The sequence below is a fragment of the Phalacrocorax aristotelis genome, chromosome Z (genome assembly GCF_949628215.1).
Source record: "Phalacrocorax aristotelis chromosome Z, bGulAri2.1, whole genome shotgun sequence".
In the NCBI taxonomy this organism is placed as follows: Eukaryota; Metazoa; Chordata; class Aves; order Suliformes; family Phalacrocoracidae; genus Phalacrocorax; species Phalacrocorax aristotelis.
In genome coordinates, this window is record NC_134311.1 from 76,168,943 (window position 1) to 76,187,548 (window position 18,606).

General features: G+C 35.4%; 1 protein-coding gene across 1 annotated transcript in view; it reads left to right on the forward strand.

Annotated features, from left to right (window-relative positions):
* The window catches only part of PIK3C3 (phosphatidylinositol 3-kinase catalytic subunit type 3), an 80,975-nt gene that overhangs the window by 36,063 nt on the left and 26,306 nt on the right, over positions 1-18,606 (forward strand). Inside the window, exons 17-22 of the mRNA XM_075078209.1 lie at positions 183-311; positions 652-721; positions 1,390-1,454; positions 4,267-4,351; positions 5,470-5,544; positions 16,642-16,810. Coding sequence (XP_074934310.1) covers positions 183-311; positions 652-721; positions 1,390-1,454; positions 4,267-4,351; positions 5,470-5,544; positions 16,642-16,810 — 593 coding nt within the window. The remainder of the gene's footprint in view (positions 1-182; positions 312-651; positions 722-1,389; positions 1,455-4,266; positions 4,352-5,469; positions 5,545-16,641; positions 16,811-18,606) is intronic.

Genomic DNA, 18,606 nt, shown 5'->3' on the forward strand with positions numbered 1-18,606 from the left:
TATTCTAAATTTTTTTTCCAGACTGAATTTGATACTTGAATCCTGTGACCTGATAGTTGCTTAATTCACTTCTGATTTACAGTGCAGTAAGCAAGGCTTTATATTTCAGAAGTCCACTGTATCAACATGTTAAGATGAAAATTGCTGTGAACCAGCTTAGTAGAATAAACTTCCTTTTCCAGAGTGCCTTAATGCCTGCTCAGTTATTCTTCAAGACAGAAGATGGAGGCAAATATCCTGTAATTTTTAAGCATGGTGATGATTTACGTCAAGATCAACTTATTCTTCAGATTATTTCACTCATGGATAAGGTGAGAGTTATTAATCCCTGTTCTTGTCCTTCTGTGTTCTTGATTCTCCTTGTTGAGAGCAAGACTGTTGAAAACTGTTAATGCAGCTTATGTTGCTAATACATTCCTGGGTTCTCAGGTCTTAAGTGGCTTTTTTTCCTTTCTTTGTAGGCAGGGAGTGATGCTGTGTAGATTTAAAAAATAAAAATAATAAATCAGCAAACAGGCTTTCACTCATTACTAATTTCAGTGAAGAACAGTGGAGAACAATGTCCAGTACACATTCCTTTTAGAAATAGAAGCTGCATTCTGTTGCATTAATCTTTGGCTTTTTTTTTTTTTTTTGTGGTGTTCTTTCCAGCTGTTAAGAAAAGAGAATCTGGATTTGAAGCTGACACCCTATAAAGTGCTGGCAACTAGTACAAAACATGGTATGAATACTTTTATTTCCTAAAAATGCAGTATTGGGTGGAATTTTCTCTCTCTGTTCATAGACTGTTGTGACACGCTATTTTCATGAGAGACGTTTTGCTTAGTCCAGTGTTCTAAAAATTCTTCAAATGTGTGAGAAAACCTTGTTGCAATGTAAGTCATGGAAGTAAACAACTTGGGTGACCACAGCATTTCACAAGTGACTCAAATATCTTCATAAAAGAGGCCCGGTCTGGGTTTCGGAGTATGTGACAGTCAGTAGTGTGATCCTTGCCACTAGTGTGCTGTATGGTTTCAGACAAATAATTTTTAACACCCCAGTCTATAGATCTTTGCATGAAATGGGGGGAAAAAGAAAAAAGACAAAACAAAATCAAACTTGGCTATGCTTTTAGGTACATTCTGGATAAATATTTAGAAAGCTGTTGGTTTATCTTTCTCTTCTCAGGAAGACTTGGAACAACAGACCTTTTGCAAGCTAGTTTGATGTTAATAACTAGTTGTTTTGAAATGACTGAAGGAAGAAAATGGGGGCAAAACATGTTTTTTTGGTGATGAGAAGCAGTCAAATGAAAATGTGTATCAGTGTTGCCCTTTAATAAATATCCAATATAGAGGAGTTTGAAAGTTCTGTGCATTGGAGATTTTTGTTTGTTTTCTGTGACAGGCTTTATGCAGTTTATTCAATCAGTACCAGTTGCAGAAGTTCTTGCAACAGAGGAAAGTATACAGGTATGTTATGGGGGAATTTTAAGTCTTCAGATCAAACAGTATATATTGGTGGTTTAGATCTTATGCAAAAGTCTTTAGTCTCTCAACTGATTTTTCTGTGTGTTGTTAGAAGACAAATTACAGCTTGAAACACTTACAGCAGATGTTTTGCTTTAAAAAAAACATTTATTGCTTTATAAAACATTATTTACAGTGGATGTTTTGCTTTAAAAAAATATAAATCACCACATTAGTATCTCACGTCCTAAAACCACTACCATTTATTTAGTTGTGATATTGAAATTCTGGCTTTGCTGTAATGATGAATGGAAGATGCATGATACTTTTCTGTACAGTTTTGTTTTAAAGTGTTTCTGTCTTTCATTCAGTAGTTTTGGCTTGATACCTTGTTAAAGTATGTTTTAATTATGTCTTTTTTTTTTTTTTTTGTTAAATGGAACAACTAACTAGTTTGTCCATATAATTCCTTAAGTCTGTTTCTCTGCCTGGTGGATGTATAGAAAACTGTGATTTTTTTTTTTTTTTTTCTTGGCAGGCTTTCTGTAACTGTTGTGGAATTGAGTAGGGATACATAATTGAATAGTGACACACAAAAGGCATGTTGATTTCAAACACAGCACACAAACTAGGTAGCAGACCTCAGCTGGTTGAGATAAATATAGTTAGATAAAAACATACCCGATTTTTGTATAAGATATATAGCTAATAAGTTTTTTAATGAAGACACAGCATGGTTGTGTTGGATTCAATTTGTCACAGGACCTTTCTTCCTTTTTTTGTAGTTGTTACTGAGGTTTACACTTGTTCATAGCTTAGTACCTGGGAGCCAAAGCCAATAGCTCCCAGCTGCTATAAATTATATATTTTAAAAATATGGAGATTAAAAATGCTTATCATTTGTCATTATCATTTGCTTAACAAATCAGCATATCAAATGCTTATCCTTTATAAAAAATGCTTATCATTAATCAATGACCAGCATCAAGTTGCATAAGTGTTTTGAGCTTTCTGTTCTGTACAGATTGTGATAAGCTATAGCTACACATGCAATAATCATACAGTTTATAAAGTGTTTCTTCACAGTACATGTTGGAAATGTACTGTTGATATTCTAGTCCGTTATATGTTTTTATAAAATAATATATTTAGAAATGCTTATGAAATTGTCATTTTGCAATTACTTACAATATTCCAATCTAACATAGGTGTCCCACTGTTTTATTTGCTGTGCAGACATAAGGCACAATTCTTCCTGTGAAGAATTTCTAATCTAAATAGACAAGACACCAAAAGAATGTGATCTAAGATTACTGCACAGATCAATGGCAAAATGCATTATAGAGCCCAGACTTCCTGTGCCAAAGCATGATAAAATAGCTGGGCATTGTAGGCCATTGTAGGTAGGAAATAAAAACGAAAAGAAGATCTTCAGGTGTTGTGAAAGTTTGGTTTATTCTTTTTGTAAATGTTCATTTTGGGTGTCACAACTACATTAATAAAGACAGGGACTGTATTGAAATATTAACGGATGTTTAACTTATGAAAAATTTTAAAGCAAGTAATCTAATACTGGCTGGTATTACATATCTGCAGGACAGAAAAGATGTTTTGATGTTTGCATGTTGCCTTCTAGCAACAGTCTTGAAATTACAGTTCATGTTTTGGAGATATTTCTGTTCTACACTCTACAGTTTAGCATTTGGATGGTCTGCAGTCTGTTTGTATTTGGGTTTTTGGTTTTCTTAGGGTTTTCTTGTTTGTTTGTGATTTTGGTGGTGGGGTTTTTTTTGTGTTTTGTTTTTTTTTTTTTCTTCCATCATGTAAAATTTTGGAGCACTGAAAGTAGATCTCCCTAGTACCCTGTTAACCAGTTAAAACTTACCTTCTACATTTTGCTTAGGGATTTCATTTAACAGACTCTCTGTACTGTCAGCTTTTTTAACATACCTCAGAAGGACATGTTCCTGTGTAAGGAAAGATAATGAAAACTTTCTCCAGTTCTTAAAACTCTGATGCATGTTACAACAGGACTGCTTTTCAAGCAAAACTTTCCTAAATATCCTGCAGGTACCTTCCTTCAGTACCTTCTTTTCTTTTTTATGATTCCCTTTAATTTTTTCATTAGGATTTTAGTCACTTATATCATCCGGATGCTTGTGAAACTTCTCGTCCAGTGCTTGCTTACCTTTGCTTGCTGGAAGAAACTTGTACTTAATCTTGGATATAATTTACCCATCTTGTGTCTCAGTCAAGAAAAACCCAGTTTTCTTCTGAGTAGTAGGAAGGGCTGTTTTGGCCCTGTCCACATTTCACAGAAAATGTGAAATTTCCATTTGATGTCACTAAATTTTCCTTTAAAAGTCAGTAGCAGTTGGTTGTATTGAGGAATATGGAGACACATAATTATGATAACCTTGTAAGAGCGTGTGTCCCAAACGTAGTTACAAATCTGAACTGTTAGTCCTGTTCCAGTTTTTGCTGATCTGGCATAAACAGTTTCCTGTGGAAGTATTTTGCATGCATGGTTATTAACTTGTTAATTTTTTTAAGCTGTTAATAAAGAAAACTGATTTTCAATTTGAACTTCACATCTGTTTCTGTTGAGTATAAACATATGATGATTAAGACAGAAAATAAAGTGATACAAAATTAAATTAGATCTTACTAGGTTTTTTGGGAGTGATTGTTAGTTCAGCAGACTGGAATAATGGCCATTTATGGTCTTGATTTAAATCTTTTTTTTTTTTACCAGTTCTAAAGATCTGTTCAGATCATGTGGAATAACTAAATATGTTGATGATTTCTCCTCCAGAACTTCTTCAGAAAACATGCACCTAGTGAGACTGGGCCTCATGGAATAAGTGCAGAGGTGATGGACACATATATTAAAAGCTGTGGTAAGTTACAGTCTTAGAGTTGGTAACTTCATATCTGAAGTATAAAGGACAGGGTAGACGAGATATTAAGACATCTTAAGTTTAGATGACTGTAGATAGTGCATTGTGCATGTACTTGCTGTCAGAATCCTTGCGAAGATGATAGTTTTGAGCCTGGCATGTCTTAGACAATTCCTCCCCTCAGCCCTTTTTTTGTTCCCCTTAAAGGAGACTAGACGTTAAATGCTCTTTGCTTTCGAACAATAGTCTTACCTCTGCCCTCTCCACATCACGAGTTGGGGTCTCTATAATTCATGGAGTTATAGAGCATTTCTATAATAAAAAATAATCTGTATTTGTAGTAGAAAATTTTAATTTGTTCTTAAAACATCGGGGATTTTTTGGGGTCAGGCTACATACAACTTCTTGTTCCATTTGGATGACAAGAAAATCTGGTAGTCTAGTTCTTGGTCAGTAAACTGATGCCTATGTTAACATATTACATTTGCTGCCCATTGCATTAAAAGCAATTCCAGTTTACAAAAAAAAAGACTTCAGTTATTGCTCCGCAGTATCTTCTTTCCCATTCTCTTTCTCATGGTGCAGTCTTTAGAACTACTTCAAACTGGTTAGTGGGTGAAAGTAAGAATTAAAACAGATTGCAGTAGTTCGAATTTACTTTTTCACTGCCTGGCCCACTGCTTAGCTTGCAAATGCTGCAGATGTATACGTTCAGATTCATATCAATGTCTAATGCTTGCTTACAGTTATCCTAAAATACTTTAAGTTCAAAATGTGTACATTCATTTTGCTTAAAATACTTCATCTTCCTTTGAAGTATCTTAATCCCAATATTGAATTAATTTAGGCTTTTAGCGTTAAGCATATTATTGTGTTGTACGAAGTTAAAATCTAGGAAGTACTGAGTAAACTTTGGAGTTTCATTACTTCAAATGTTCTTCATACTGCTGATAATCTTGATTATTTCTTACCAGCACCACCCCTCCCTGCAGTCTCTCTGGTATATTTATTACTTGTGAATAAGAGCTAAGATCATGTCATATGCTGTTGAATTTTGTGGAACCTGTTGCCCTCCAAGAAAGGTACTTATATTGATGTTCACAATGTACTTGTTACAGCTGGTTACTGTGTAATTACATACATCCTTGGAGTTGGAGATAGACATCTGGATAATCTCTTGCTCACAAAAACAGGTAATTCTTTTTAGCAGTATAATTTTATAACAGCAGTTTAATTTCTAATGTGTTGGTACTGTTTTGCTACATTTTCCTTCTGAGTATAACTTGCTGAGTATTGTAGATCAGAATATATTTTTAAATGTAAAGTTATATTGCCTCATCTAAGGTAATAATTGATCCAGTGAATCAAAGATTAGGTTTAAACTGTTAGTAGTGTGAAGTGGCAGTTGAAGAATAAGAAACCAAGTAGATTAATTGCTCTCTAAACACATTAGTAGGCAAGATATAATGTATATCTGATATGTGGCTTTGATGTCAGTTTAAGAGCCATTTGTAGGTAATGGAAGTCTAACTTCACTTAATCACAGACATGTTTATAAACACTGAGGTTTTTGTATAGTTTTCAGTTGACTTATTTTAAATGTGTTCTACCATAACATTTTTTACACTGAAAGCTGGACCTGTAAGTTGTTTCTTGTTAAACACAAGAATTTTCTTGAGTGGTGCTACCTCTTTTGAAAGTAGTATAGTCGTCATATATGGTAAAATTTTACTACCTTTACCCAAGACCAAGAAACATTTCACTCTTACCTTAACCTTGGCTAAAATCATTACGTTGTTTTTTTCAGAGCTATTGGTCCAAAGCTGGAAAAAAGGATGCATTAAAAAATACTTGTAAAATGACTTCAACCCCAAGTATCTAACTGTTCTTTATCAAACCATTTAATTTTTCATTAAATTGTTACATCCCTATTTAACAGCTTTTTTAACATGCTATCAGAAAGCAAATTCAAGATCTACTAGTTGGGTGCCAGTTGTATTTTAATAGTTCTCAAAAAATTCTGCTTCTTTTATGTATGCTATTTCAAATACAATAGATGTTTAGGCAAGTATTATCAGTAGTCATATGGAATTAGGTATAATCTTGTCGATTTCACTGATATGTCCATGTGAATTCTTGTCTCAGATTTTAATTTCTTTATAAACTAAGTGGTTCTGTGAGCTCTCCAGGTCTGTATATTTTTCTAAGAAATTTATGTGATATGTCCCAGAAATGGGAATATTACATGAGATATGTCAGAGCAGGATTCACTTCAGCATTTTCTATTCCCTGTGAATTTTGCCTTCTTGATGAACCCAAACCACTGTACAGCAAAAATTGAAGTGTTTCATCATCACCCTAACTGAGCTGGCTGGACCATTCACAGAATTAGAGAATCCCAGACTGGTGGGGGTTGGAAGGGACCTCTGGAGGTCATCCCGTCCCACCCCCTGCTGGAGCAGGCACACCCAGAGCAGGGGGCACAGGACCGCGTCCAGGCGGGGTGTGAATGTCTCCAGGGAGGGACCCCACAGCCTCTCTGGGCAGCCTGTGCCACGGCTCTGGCACCCGCACAGGGGAGGAGATTTTCTTCATAATCAGGTGGAACTTCCTGTGTTCCAACGTGTGCCCATCGCCCTTGTCCCGTCATTGACACTGTTGGAATGAGTCTGGCTCCATCCTCTTGACACCCACCTTTAAGATATTAATAAGCATTGATAAGATCCTCCCTCAGCCTTCTCTTCTCCAGGCTGAGCAAACCCAGGTCACTCACCCTTTCCTCATAAGAGATGCTCCAGTCCCCGATCATCTTGGTAGCTCTCAGCTCCAGTTGAGATTATATATATTTTTTTAAGCCTTCTCTGAAGAAGGAAATAGGCTCTTCAGTGCCCTGCTCATTACAAATTCATGGTTAGGGGAGAGGAAGTAATAGAAGTTACTGTTTAACCAAGTACATCCTCTAGTTTTCATCAAAACCTGTGTGCCTTGAAAGTTCAAAATAGCAGATAGGCATTTTGATTCTCCCGAACTTGTTTTAACTTTTTAAATGGTGTGGGGTTTTTGGTTGTTGCCATTTCTATGGATTAATAACAGACCAGGTAGAGTGAATAATTCCAGTGATTCTAGATAAATAAAAGATTTATCTAATAGAGGAAATGAAAGGTTTGAAAATAAAGCTACTTTCAACTACTATAGTCAGTGGCTTGGAGTTGAGGGAAATTCAAGTGATTTCATTGAAAATGAGTTTGTATGTAGCTACATGACCTTCACAAAGTTTTAACAAATGAAAACAGTTTCTGTAGGGGAAAAAATTTTTGGAGTGGTTTTGTTGGGTGTTTTCTTTTTTATTTGCTTACTTTTCAACTACAGCTTCCCACAGGAGTTCTGGTGTCTTGAATACCTTAATTACATAGTGATGAAGAGTTAGGAGTTGTGGTTATGTGTTTATAGTAAAGTGAAAAATTTATTGAATGAGAAACATAAATAAAAAGTCTTATTTGGAGAAGAGATACACGTGAAAGGCTTGTTAGCTTACAGATAAGGCTGAAGCATATATTACTTTGAATCAGCATATTCTGTATGAAGTAGCGGAAGATTACCCTAATCAAGGCCCAATGGTTAAAAGGTCTTGCTCTAAGCAAATGGGAGAACAGTTCCAGTGTATTTTTCCTTATCTGCTTGGAAATATACAAATGGGCATTGAAAAAATCTGTCTTAGTGGTCTCTGTCGTTTGTTTAAGGTGACAGGTGTAAATCTTTCCATAGCAGGCACTCACTGCTTGCATGCTCAGAGTAGTAATATTTTAGTGTTTTGATTTGGGGTAAAGTATATCTTACCTGTCTATGTTAAAAAGTAACAGCACAATGGCTGTTGGGCTTGGTGGAAGGTTTTAAGCCGTACAGCAGAGGGCAGCGCACATCCACAGTACATTCTGAGTCTGGAATTGTTTTTATACGCTGCCTATACTCTGTCACATACTGAGAGAGGTTTTTTGAGCTATCAAAGAGAAATTGTCATGTTCCAAATACAGCAAAGGCTTGCTACAAAGGCTTGTTTCTTGTTACTGAGAATCCTTTAGGCTTAAGCTGGAAAAAGCTAAATTCATTCATTCGTTAAGTACCTTTCTTCAAAATTTTGTGAATATATATGCATCCTTTCTTGATGATTTGAATTCTTGATGAATCGACACTTTCCAATAGGTCAAAGAACACTGAGTACCAGCTGTGGGTTCACATACTTTGCTTGGATTTATGTGGCAATATATATCGTTACCTTTTTCAGCTCTACCTTTTAGTTTGGTGAATGTAGCTACATATGTGTTGCGCTCCTTCAAATAGAATTGTTGCATCATCTTCTAACATACAGACATCTATGTTTATAATAGATACGGTATAATTTAAATATTAAGCAGTAAGTACTGAAGTACATAAAAACAAATTGTTTCCCACTCAGTATTAGAACCATTTGGGTGTGGGGTTTTTTTTTTGCACTATAGGATGAGAATGTCTGTTATCCGGGTGAAATGATTTCTTGTGTCTTTCATTACTGTTTTATGCCTCTAATTCTAGAAATAGGATGACTTTTTTTATAAGTAGTCTTAAACAAGAAATCTAGATTTTCATATTTTTAAATGCTGTACCGTTATACTTCAGGGGCAGCTGTAGAAGTTAGTTTGGAAAGAGATAATAGGGAACCTTCAGTCAAAACATTCTCATCCATCAGTAACGTGAAAAATTACAATAGTTGCATCAGTTTCACCAATGTGCCTTAGCTTGTAACCTGAATGTCACATTATTTATTTTCTCTGAGAAATTTCATCTTCCTACTTCTCTTGGAGATGAAGTATGTTATCAGTTGCAATATGTTTTAATTTCTTGTTTCCAGATCTATAACAGCAGATATTACTGTGACTTGCAAAACAGTGTCTTGTTATTTACAGCTCAATACCCAGCATTAACTAACATCAGTGCCTTGTAGGATTACAGACTGATTCATATATTATTGCCAGTGTCTGACTTACCACCTAATGTGCCCTTTTTGCCATGGAATGAAGAGCGGGATGATTGTGAAGCTGATCGTGATAACAAGATGTTGCATGTTCAGTTAACTTCCACGTAATATGCATTATGTTAGTGTTTCAATTATGTCACACCTTCCCTGGAAAATACTTTCTTCTGGATTTGTTCAACACTCTGTTTTTGACTGTAGAGTTGGGATGTAGCTACTGATGTTACACCCAGATACAGATGTCTTCATGTTTGCTAAGCCTTTTAAAGTCTTAAGACAGTCAGTACAGTCATCATTAGAGATTAGGTAGTATTTCAGCTATGATAGACAAGTGAAGTCTCCTGTCCCATATGAGGTCTTAACATCAAGTTGCTTTATAGACAAAGGTTTCACAAAGGTCTTCTCCTATCTGCAGGCTTATGTGTAGATAATTTAGGATATCCTGAGACATTCAGATGGCATTCTTGAGTAGCATTGCATGTGTGTCTGAGCAACTAATTCTCCCCCTAGTGAGTGGCCAGCTTAATCTTTCAATAACCTTTAGGGACCTGTATGTAAATCCAAGTTCCCATTATAGGTTCCCTAAATGCAGGTGCTTTGATCTGAACTCTACACCTGAAATTGCTCTGTATCAGTAGAGCAAATCACGACGTGGATAAAATTACATTATTAATATCTGAGGGCAGGTCAAAGACTGAGGGCTCAGAACTTGAAAACCACATTTGCTTTTAGCATCATGGGTAAACAGCTGAAAGAACTGGACTGTCTTCTCATGCAATGCTGAGAGGCAGGGCTGTAGGCAGTTGGTGCACTTCACACTGAAGATGGACGTCTGATTTATTCTTCAGTGTCAGTTAGAAATAGTTGCAGGTAAGATAGCAAAGATCGGGACAGTTCCATGTGTGAGATGACAGCATGTACTTTCAGTTAAAAACCATCCATCCGAAAGCAGGTCTGCAGATGACAAAAGTGGAAAAACTATAGGATTCAAACCCTCCTTCTCTGTCAGTTCTTAAATCAGTACATTGGAAAACACAGTTACTAATGTCGCAAAATTCTATAGTTTGTAAAATGCAGTGGAATTTTTAAGTAGTTTTTTAATATTTCTGGTCTTGATAGAGGAACATCCTTTAAAAAAAAAAGAAAACCAAATGAAAACTAAAAAATCCCAAAACTAACCCATACTGTTATCCTTTAGATTTCTCCCTGCAACTCAAATTTCCTTGATGTGTATGAAAGAGACTATAAATTTCTAGCTGTTGGTCTGCTAAAACATTTTTTCTTATAGGTATTTTGAACAATATTTCTCCTTTAACTATCCACCTTTTAATCTCTTGTAATACGCCTGCATGGATTGTATTTTGAGAATGGAGAACTTGGAGTGTGAGGAGGGAAAAATTGCAATGCTTAGCACAAGCTGGGCCCTTATCCATTTTATGGTCGTGATGATAAACTTCACCTCCAGCTGTTGCTGCATACTGAGTTTAAAATCTGTATCCTGAGTAAGTCCTTAATAATTCATACTACCTTCTTCCTTTTTTGTGTAGTCTTAGAAAAGTTAAACATGTAGCTGATGAAAATAATGACAATGAATTAGGCACTCTGATTTTTTTCACCATGGCAGTGCTCTGTTACCAAAGGAGAAATTTTGATGTTAGCATCAGAATTTGCTGGGAAAGCATCCATCCATCCAGATGGTTTCATCACAGGAATTTTTATCATATTGCTCCAAATTTAAAACAGAAATTCAGTGAAAATAGTTGGTAAATTGTGGGTTTTCTATACAAGCCAGGTGAAAATAATACTGGCAGTTGCAGTTCACAGGAAATATATTGAAATTTAGAGTTTCAGAGGTTTCATGTGTTGGTTGGGGTATGCCCCTTCCCCCCCCTCCCCACCCCCCCCCCCAAGTGGGAACAGATGAGTTCGGAATAATTCGTAAGGCTTTCTTACCTGTTGAAAGACAACTGCCACCAGACTTACTTGATTTTAGTAATTGAATCTAACTTGCTTTGGCTTCCACATTTTGTGCAGGTTTTCAGTTACTTTTCCTAAGAGTCTCTGGTGAAATAAAACAATTTCTGTGCCGCTATATGGGAACTTTCTCCTGTACTAAAATCTAGGCATTAGCAGTAAAAGTGATGGACAAATTGTCCTCCTTGGCTACAGTCAGATGTTATTGGCTATTGCAAGCACCAGATACCAATTTTTAGTCTCCACAAGTCCATGCTTCACTTAATCAAAGATCACTTTACTCTCAAGGCTGAAAGGAACTCAGATGGACTTTCAAATCCCTCATGCCCTGACAGGTAGTCAGGGAAACTTACTTTCCATGTTTGCTGCCATTTCCTTGAACTCTCCAAGGACCTGTCCTCTTTATTCCATATGTTAGAAAACCAGGTGTTTAGTAGAAAAAGGTAGTCAACGTCATAAAATTAAAAATCAAAAAAATCTTAAAAGTACACAACAGTATCAGCTTTTAGGTTTTGAACAGAATAAGTCTGTGTGTGCATGCTGCATTATTGTATATTCCTGGAAACATCTCATTCTCTTCTAGTCAGTAAATGCTTTGTGTCTTGCTGTTTCTAAAGTAATTAAATAGGGAGCAGAAAGTGATTATTAGGGCACTGTTTTTTAAGATGAGAGACTCTTTGAAGTCTTTCCAGCAGAGGTCTTTCCTGCTTCCTGAAAAAGTGCTAATGTCATCTTTTAGACTTCAAGGACTCAGCCACTTTCAACACCAGAAATGTTTGTCTGAAGCTGTGTATCTTGAACACAGAACCTGTGTAGGTGTCTACATCTAGTCCTGCTCCTATCCCCAAAACAGGGCGTGAAGTTCCTGCATGCTTGTCTGTGGTCTTGAGGAATTTCCTGAATTGTTATGTTGTGTTTTCTCAGATGCCTAAAATTCTGCATTTTGATAAGGAACTCAGAGTTCTAAGTAGACGTAAGGTTCCAGTGTCTAAATACTAGAAATCCAAGGTCTTTATATCTAGCCTTACAAGAATGTAAGAGGCTTGGAGGATGAAATCTGTTTCAACTATTGTCTTAAGTAACTTATCTTTTAGTTTGAAACATAACTCAAACAAAAACCCCTCACCCATATGATTTATCAGTCATTCAGGAACAGCAATAAACCAAAATGAAAAGTCCAGTTTTGTCTTTAATTTATAAGCATGTATGTCTAATAATTAAGAGCCCTTCAAATTAAGATGTAATAATTCTCAAGAAGATGGATTAGAAGCTGAGGTTAAAAACATGATGGTCTAAGATCAATGTGTGTGTGTGTCATGGCACTGACACTGTATATTGAAGGAAGGAAGTGTAATTGTTTTATGAAACATAGAAGTTCAAAGCCTTTAGAAAAAGTAATGTTACACGAAGTTTACAAGCAATCTAATTTACTGGGAGGATAGATGATAACTGTATATAAATGTCATGCTATGAGTATAAACTGCTGCTTATAATGAGGGTGACAGAGCACTGACCCAGCTTGCCCAGAGAGGTCCTGGAGTCTCCATTCTTGGAGATACTCAGAAACTGTCTGGACATGGTCCTGGGCAAGGCAGCTGGCTCTTGGTGGTCCTGCTCAACCAGGAGGTTGGACCAGATGTTCTGCAGAGGTCCCTTCCAACCTCAACCATTCTGTGAAATAAATGTATAAGAGTCATCTTCTAAATTCAGTTGAGAAAGCATGCTTCTTATCAACTAAATTACATAACTTTCAGGAGCTTTGAAACACAACTTGTGTGACACTCCAGAACTGAAAAACTTGCTCAACACCTGCCCAAATAAGATGCTGATTCTCCTGTAGGCTGTTTTTTCAGCTGTGGTTACTAGACAAGGTTATTTTTTAAGTATTGTCATGCCTGAGGCTGACAAATTTCAAATGAATAGTGTTTTGAGAAGCTGTGCTCTTGAAAAAAAAACACATGTTTATGTTGACGAAAAGAAAATTCATAACTTGTTATCAGCAGCTTTTGCCTCCATCCTTACAGAGGTGAATCAAGAGTGATGGGTGTGTTAGGAGACAACATGCTATTCACAGTAAAAGTCAATTCTTACAAAATAAAAATTATGATTAAATATATTTTGTCCTCTTAAAATTATGTCTTCAGTACAGTAATTTCTAGACCAAAGTGATATTTTTTGTTTGTTCACACGATGTACCACAGTTGCTTTATAGAGAGCTGGAGTGTTCAAGTTCCTAGTTTTATCCTCCTCTCTCTGCTACTACTAGTATTCGCTGGCACTACAGCTTCCAAATAGGTACCAGAAACTTTCTCTAGCCTTGTTCTTGTAATCGAGCTTATCCTAAGTGATAGTCTGATGATTGTGTTCATTAAACGCGTGAAAGGGGGATGTTCGGTGTTGTACCCTGATACAAATTTAACTTGGATCGATCACTTGAGATACTTGTAGCCTTTTATCTTAGCATTAAAAGATTTCAAATTATCATGTTTATTAACTTGATAAATGTATTAACAACATAATATAAGCTTCACCTAATTTTCAGTATTAAATATACAACCAATTTCGTTTGTCCAAAGCAGGCTTGTTCTTTATTTGTTCCAGTTGTAGTTAAGTCCTCAAGGAGAACATAAATCAGGCTTCTCTAGTAAGCTCTAAAACCGCAGTACTCCCTTAGGTTGGCTGGTTGGTTTTTACTGGTGTAGTGGCTTCAGGCAGGCACCAAGGGGAGCCTTCTCCCTGTATCCTGTAATATGGTATGCTGGCTTAATTGATCTTTGAGGAGCTGCACGAATGAAAATGAGTAAAGTCTGTGTTTAGTACATGGATTTGAAAAATATTAAATATATCTTTAATGTATCTAAATGAAAGCTTTTGACATACATTGAGTCAGCCTAAAAAACTGCTGAATTTTGAAGTACAGCTAGGAAATGTTAATGCAGGATGGTATCATACCTTCTTTTACATTTCATTCCTAAAAGTGAGTAAGTAAACTATTTGTTATCTAATTAACTTACATGAACTTATATCACTTGGTTGTTAACATGTTTTTGAATCTTTAAGATGCATCTTTGTTACCAATTTATTGTTGCCTCTTATTCCTTTTCTCCAGAGCAGACTAAAAAAAAGGTTTAAATACTGCTACAGGAGTTACTGTTTTATTCAAAATGTTGTCTCTTGACTCTTCGAGGTTACAGGTTTGAATAAATGAACAGAAAACAGACCTTCTAAACTTTTTAATTAATCTTTTTTTTTGTAACTTAATGGTGGTGGATGTGTATATATCAAAGTGCCTACTTCAAAAAGTATACAAAACTGAGCTGTAAAAGTAACTCCTGTAAAAGCTTGAAAAAACTATTAAGGGAGTTGCTTTTTTAGCAAAATTTAGGTGTGCAAAATATAGTGGTTGTGCCATTTATCAGCTGGTGAATACGTTGCCTGCTTATTGAGCATCTTTATGGTCTTCCTTAGAAAACCGATGGAATTTGTTTCTTGGGTTGAAGAGTGCTTATGACAGGTCTCAAGCAGCCTTCTCTGATGACAGAACATTATTATTCAATGAAATGGTTAGAGGGGTGACTAGTTGAAAAATACTGTCTGTTCCATTTTTTTCAGGAGTGCTGATCACCTAAGCTTATGAAAGTATTAAAAGAAATACAGATGCTGCAAGTTAAAATACCCCTTGGCAAACAGATCTCTGTCCATAATGCTATTCAATTCCAAACTTAGAAGCAAGACTCTGTATGTGTCCTGTGCTTCATGTGACTGTTTAGATAATGGTCATGCTAGTAATTTTCTACCTTCTTGTTTAAAAGATCTTCCATCTTGTTTCTACATTTCATTCTCTTCTACAAATTAGTCATGTAAGACTTAAAGCTACCCCGTGACATTATTACATTTGCTTTGGATGCAAAACTTAACTTAGTGAGCCATTCAAACGCACATAACGTTTTTGTACTTCTTAATTTAATTCCTGATTCCTCATTACTGCAGAGGTCAGGAAGATGGATTCTCTCTGTCCTAAGGAAAACACTTATAAGATTTCATTTTTATATAAATGTTTCTTGGCGTTTCTGAATTCTTACCATCTTTTTGTGATACAGCTCTGGTTTGACTTAAGTCATTGTTTAAATTTGTCTGCAGAACACTTTCAAAAAATTTATTGCTTTATAAGGTCAGTATTTTCCACTTAAGTGAGTGAATAACGTTCCTAAAAACTATGAATTGTGCGATTTTGATTTCTGTTGACAATAATATTTAATCTCAGATCATCTAAATGTTTTACTAGGATTTTTTTTTAAGTTGCTAGTGTTTCAGTTGTTCATTTTGCCACCTATTGCATCTCATATATGGTTCAGTACTATTGAAAGGGAAAACAGTGAATATTCCCCAGTAAAGGTCTCAGCAGTATTGTAAACAACATGGCTGCACACAAGGCCTTGAAAGGAAGGTAAATTGCCTTGTGCAATTGAAGCAAGAGGTATATGTGTTTTTTGTCAAGTTAATTCTGCAGAAACATTTTAAATGTAGTCAGTTGATCTGAGAAGGGAAAGGTAGTGATCAGGTGGTGTAACTCTTGCATTTTAGTACTGAAAAAGTGAAAGACTTTGGCACATTTGAAATACCAATTTCAGATATGGAATTTTAGTGATGTTTCTTTATTTGACAACTGTTTTGTAAATTTTAACTTTACTCAAACAACTCTGAAAGACTTTTAAAGCAGCTTTGAAATCTCCAGTATTTAGTGGCTTCAGAAGGTCTTTCTTAGGATGATAAGTCTTATTTTCCCTTTGGTAAATTTAACAAACAACTAAAATACAGTATTTGATGCCACAGCAACCAAATGTAATGTGTGTATTAATATCTTAATTTGCTAACAAATTCTAAAGAAGGCGCAAAGTATTAGTACTATCTGTTATATAACTGTTAATTTAATATCTAATCTTAAATTTTTAAATTTTAGAATTTAAAATCCATTTTCAACATGGATTCAGTCTTTGTGAATATACCCCATATTTTTTTTTAGAGGTAGAAAACTACATCTTGTTTGTTAATACTCTTAATGAATTTAAAAATAGGTTTACTTCTTTTAAACCCATACTTTCAAATTGGCAGCTGAACCTATAAATTGCACAGTTATAAGCTTTACGGAAAATAGTCAATTGCTTTTTTTTTTTTTGAGAGCTGCTTGGCATTTTCTAGAGATTGCATTTAAAGATTTTTTTTTTTTTTCCCCAAGTTTTGTACCAAGATTTGATACTATGTGAGGTGTTGAAATAAGTGATTATGTTTGCCTTTCCTTCTTCTACAGGTAAACTATTCCACATCGACTTTGGTTATATTTTGGGACGGGACCCTAAGCCTCTACCTCCCCCAATGAAGCTGAATAAGGAGATGGTGGAAGGTATGGGAGGCACGCAGAGTGAACAGTACCAGGAGTTCCGTAAGCAGTGCTACACGGCCTTTCTCCATCTCCGCAGGTAATAACACTATTTTGATGCTAAAATTTATTAGAGCCACCATAAAGCAGGAGGGGAGAGGAGTAAATGATTCAGAGGAAATACTTCTGTTGAAAATTCAAAACTTGTTTGAAGTCTGAATGTAGACACAAGAATTTGTACAAAACAAAGTGAAAACATCACAGCATTGGCGTAATGTGGGGCTTGAATATAGTTGTCCTTCAAGTTAAGCTCCCCAATTTTGTTTGTTTAATAACCTAAACAGCTTTTTTCATAACTCTTGTGGGATATTAATTTACATCTTGCTTTTTTGATATGTTTTTGCCCTTGAGGAACTTCCTCTGATTACTGATGATCAATTAACTTCTCTTTTAACTCTAAGTCATTACTCATTTGCTGATTTATTATTAGTGATATGATTAGTGATGATCAAATTCTTTGGCTTGAAGATGGCATACATAAACTTAGTTGGGTTCAGGTCCTGCGGGACAAAAATTAGCTACTTCTAGTGACAATCAAGTATGTTAGTAGTTTCCGTAGATACCCAAAATTGTGACAGCTAAAACCTCTTCAGACTCTGATTATTAGACTTTGAATCAGCTTCATTATTTTGCAGTGACCATGTCACTTACTGTCAGCTTTCTGAGCCCAGTAGCTCAGCTTTGTTCTGTTTGAACAGAACGCAGGTAAGCTGTCTTGGTCTGTCCAGTGATTGATTTAGTACATCTTCCATGGAGATGAAAGATATTCGCTTTGATATCAAGATTACATAATGTATACCTCCAAATATGTGGGAAAAAAATTAGTAAGCTGAAAAGCATATGGGAGAAAAGTACACGTAGTATGAAAAGCAGGCAGTGATTCAAAATAAAAATGCTACATGTAGTTCTCTCCCTGTTAAAAGGAGAAAGAGTAAGGAGTTGGTTTATGAACTGACATTATTAATGGGCTAAAAGCAATTCAGCAGCATGAAAAAATAACACTGTGTTATCAGTAAACAATATTCATGACTTCAGAGAACAATCAGGAAGGTTAATATACCATGTTGTAAATCTTGCTTAAAACTGTTTCATAATAATGTATTTCTTATTTGTGAAGTACTTAAGTTATTTTTAATGTATAAACCTATCTGTTTCGATGGGAAGGTCTGTTGTGTCAGTGAAGGATTATCTATTGCATTAATTTATGTAATGATTTGCTACAAAGATCGTCATTAAATTTGGAGTATAGCAGTAATTTGGGTGTAAAACTAAACTGTAAATCAAGATGGTTTCATTTTTAATGTCTGGGATTGTAGTTGTAATTATAGTCTCTCCAATATTTGTTCAGTTTAATAGGAAAGTATTTTTAAATGGTTCTGGATAAATATCTTTTAGGCTTTCAACACAGATAGCGTAGGATAATATTAGTATTACCATAACTATTACTTTAAGCAGATAGTACTAAAAATTATTATGATTACTGGCTAATTGAAAAAAAGAATAATAGAGGTGGAATGGCTTAGTTCTAACAGTTCTTTATGTTGACACAAAGCTGTTCACAGATACTTCTTCCGGCCAAGTAGTGTGAAATCATAACCTGTGATTGCTAAGACAAGATGCAAACTCTGTCAACTCTGTCAATTTGTGTTTCATTCTTTCTTACTTATTTCACTGCATTATAGACAATTCTCTACACATTTAAAGTGCTGTATCTCAGTGTTTCAGGATTCCTGGTGAAATGGGTGTGGCATAGTAAGAACAAATGAAAACAATTGGAAAAACAGTTTTGTTTGTCTTAGGTTGGACGCAGTTTGGCATATGATCATTGGTATGCAG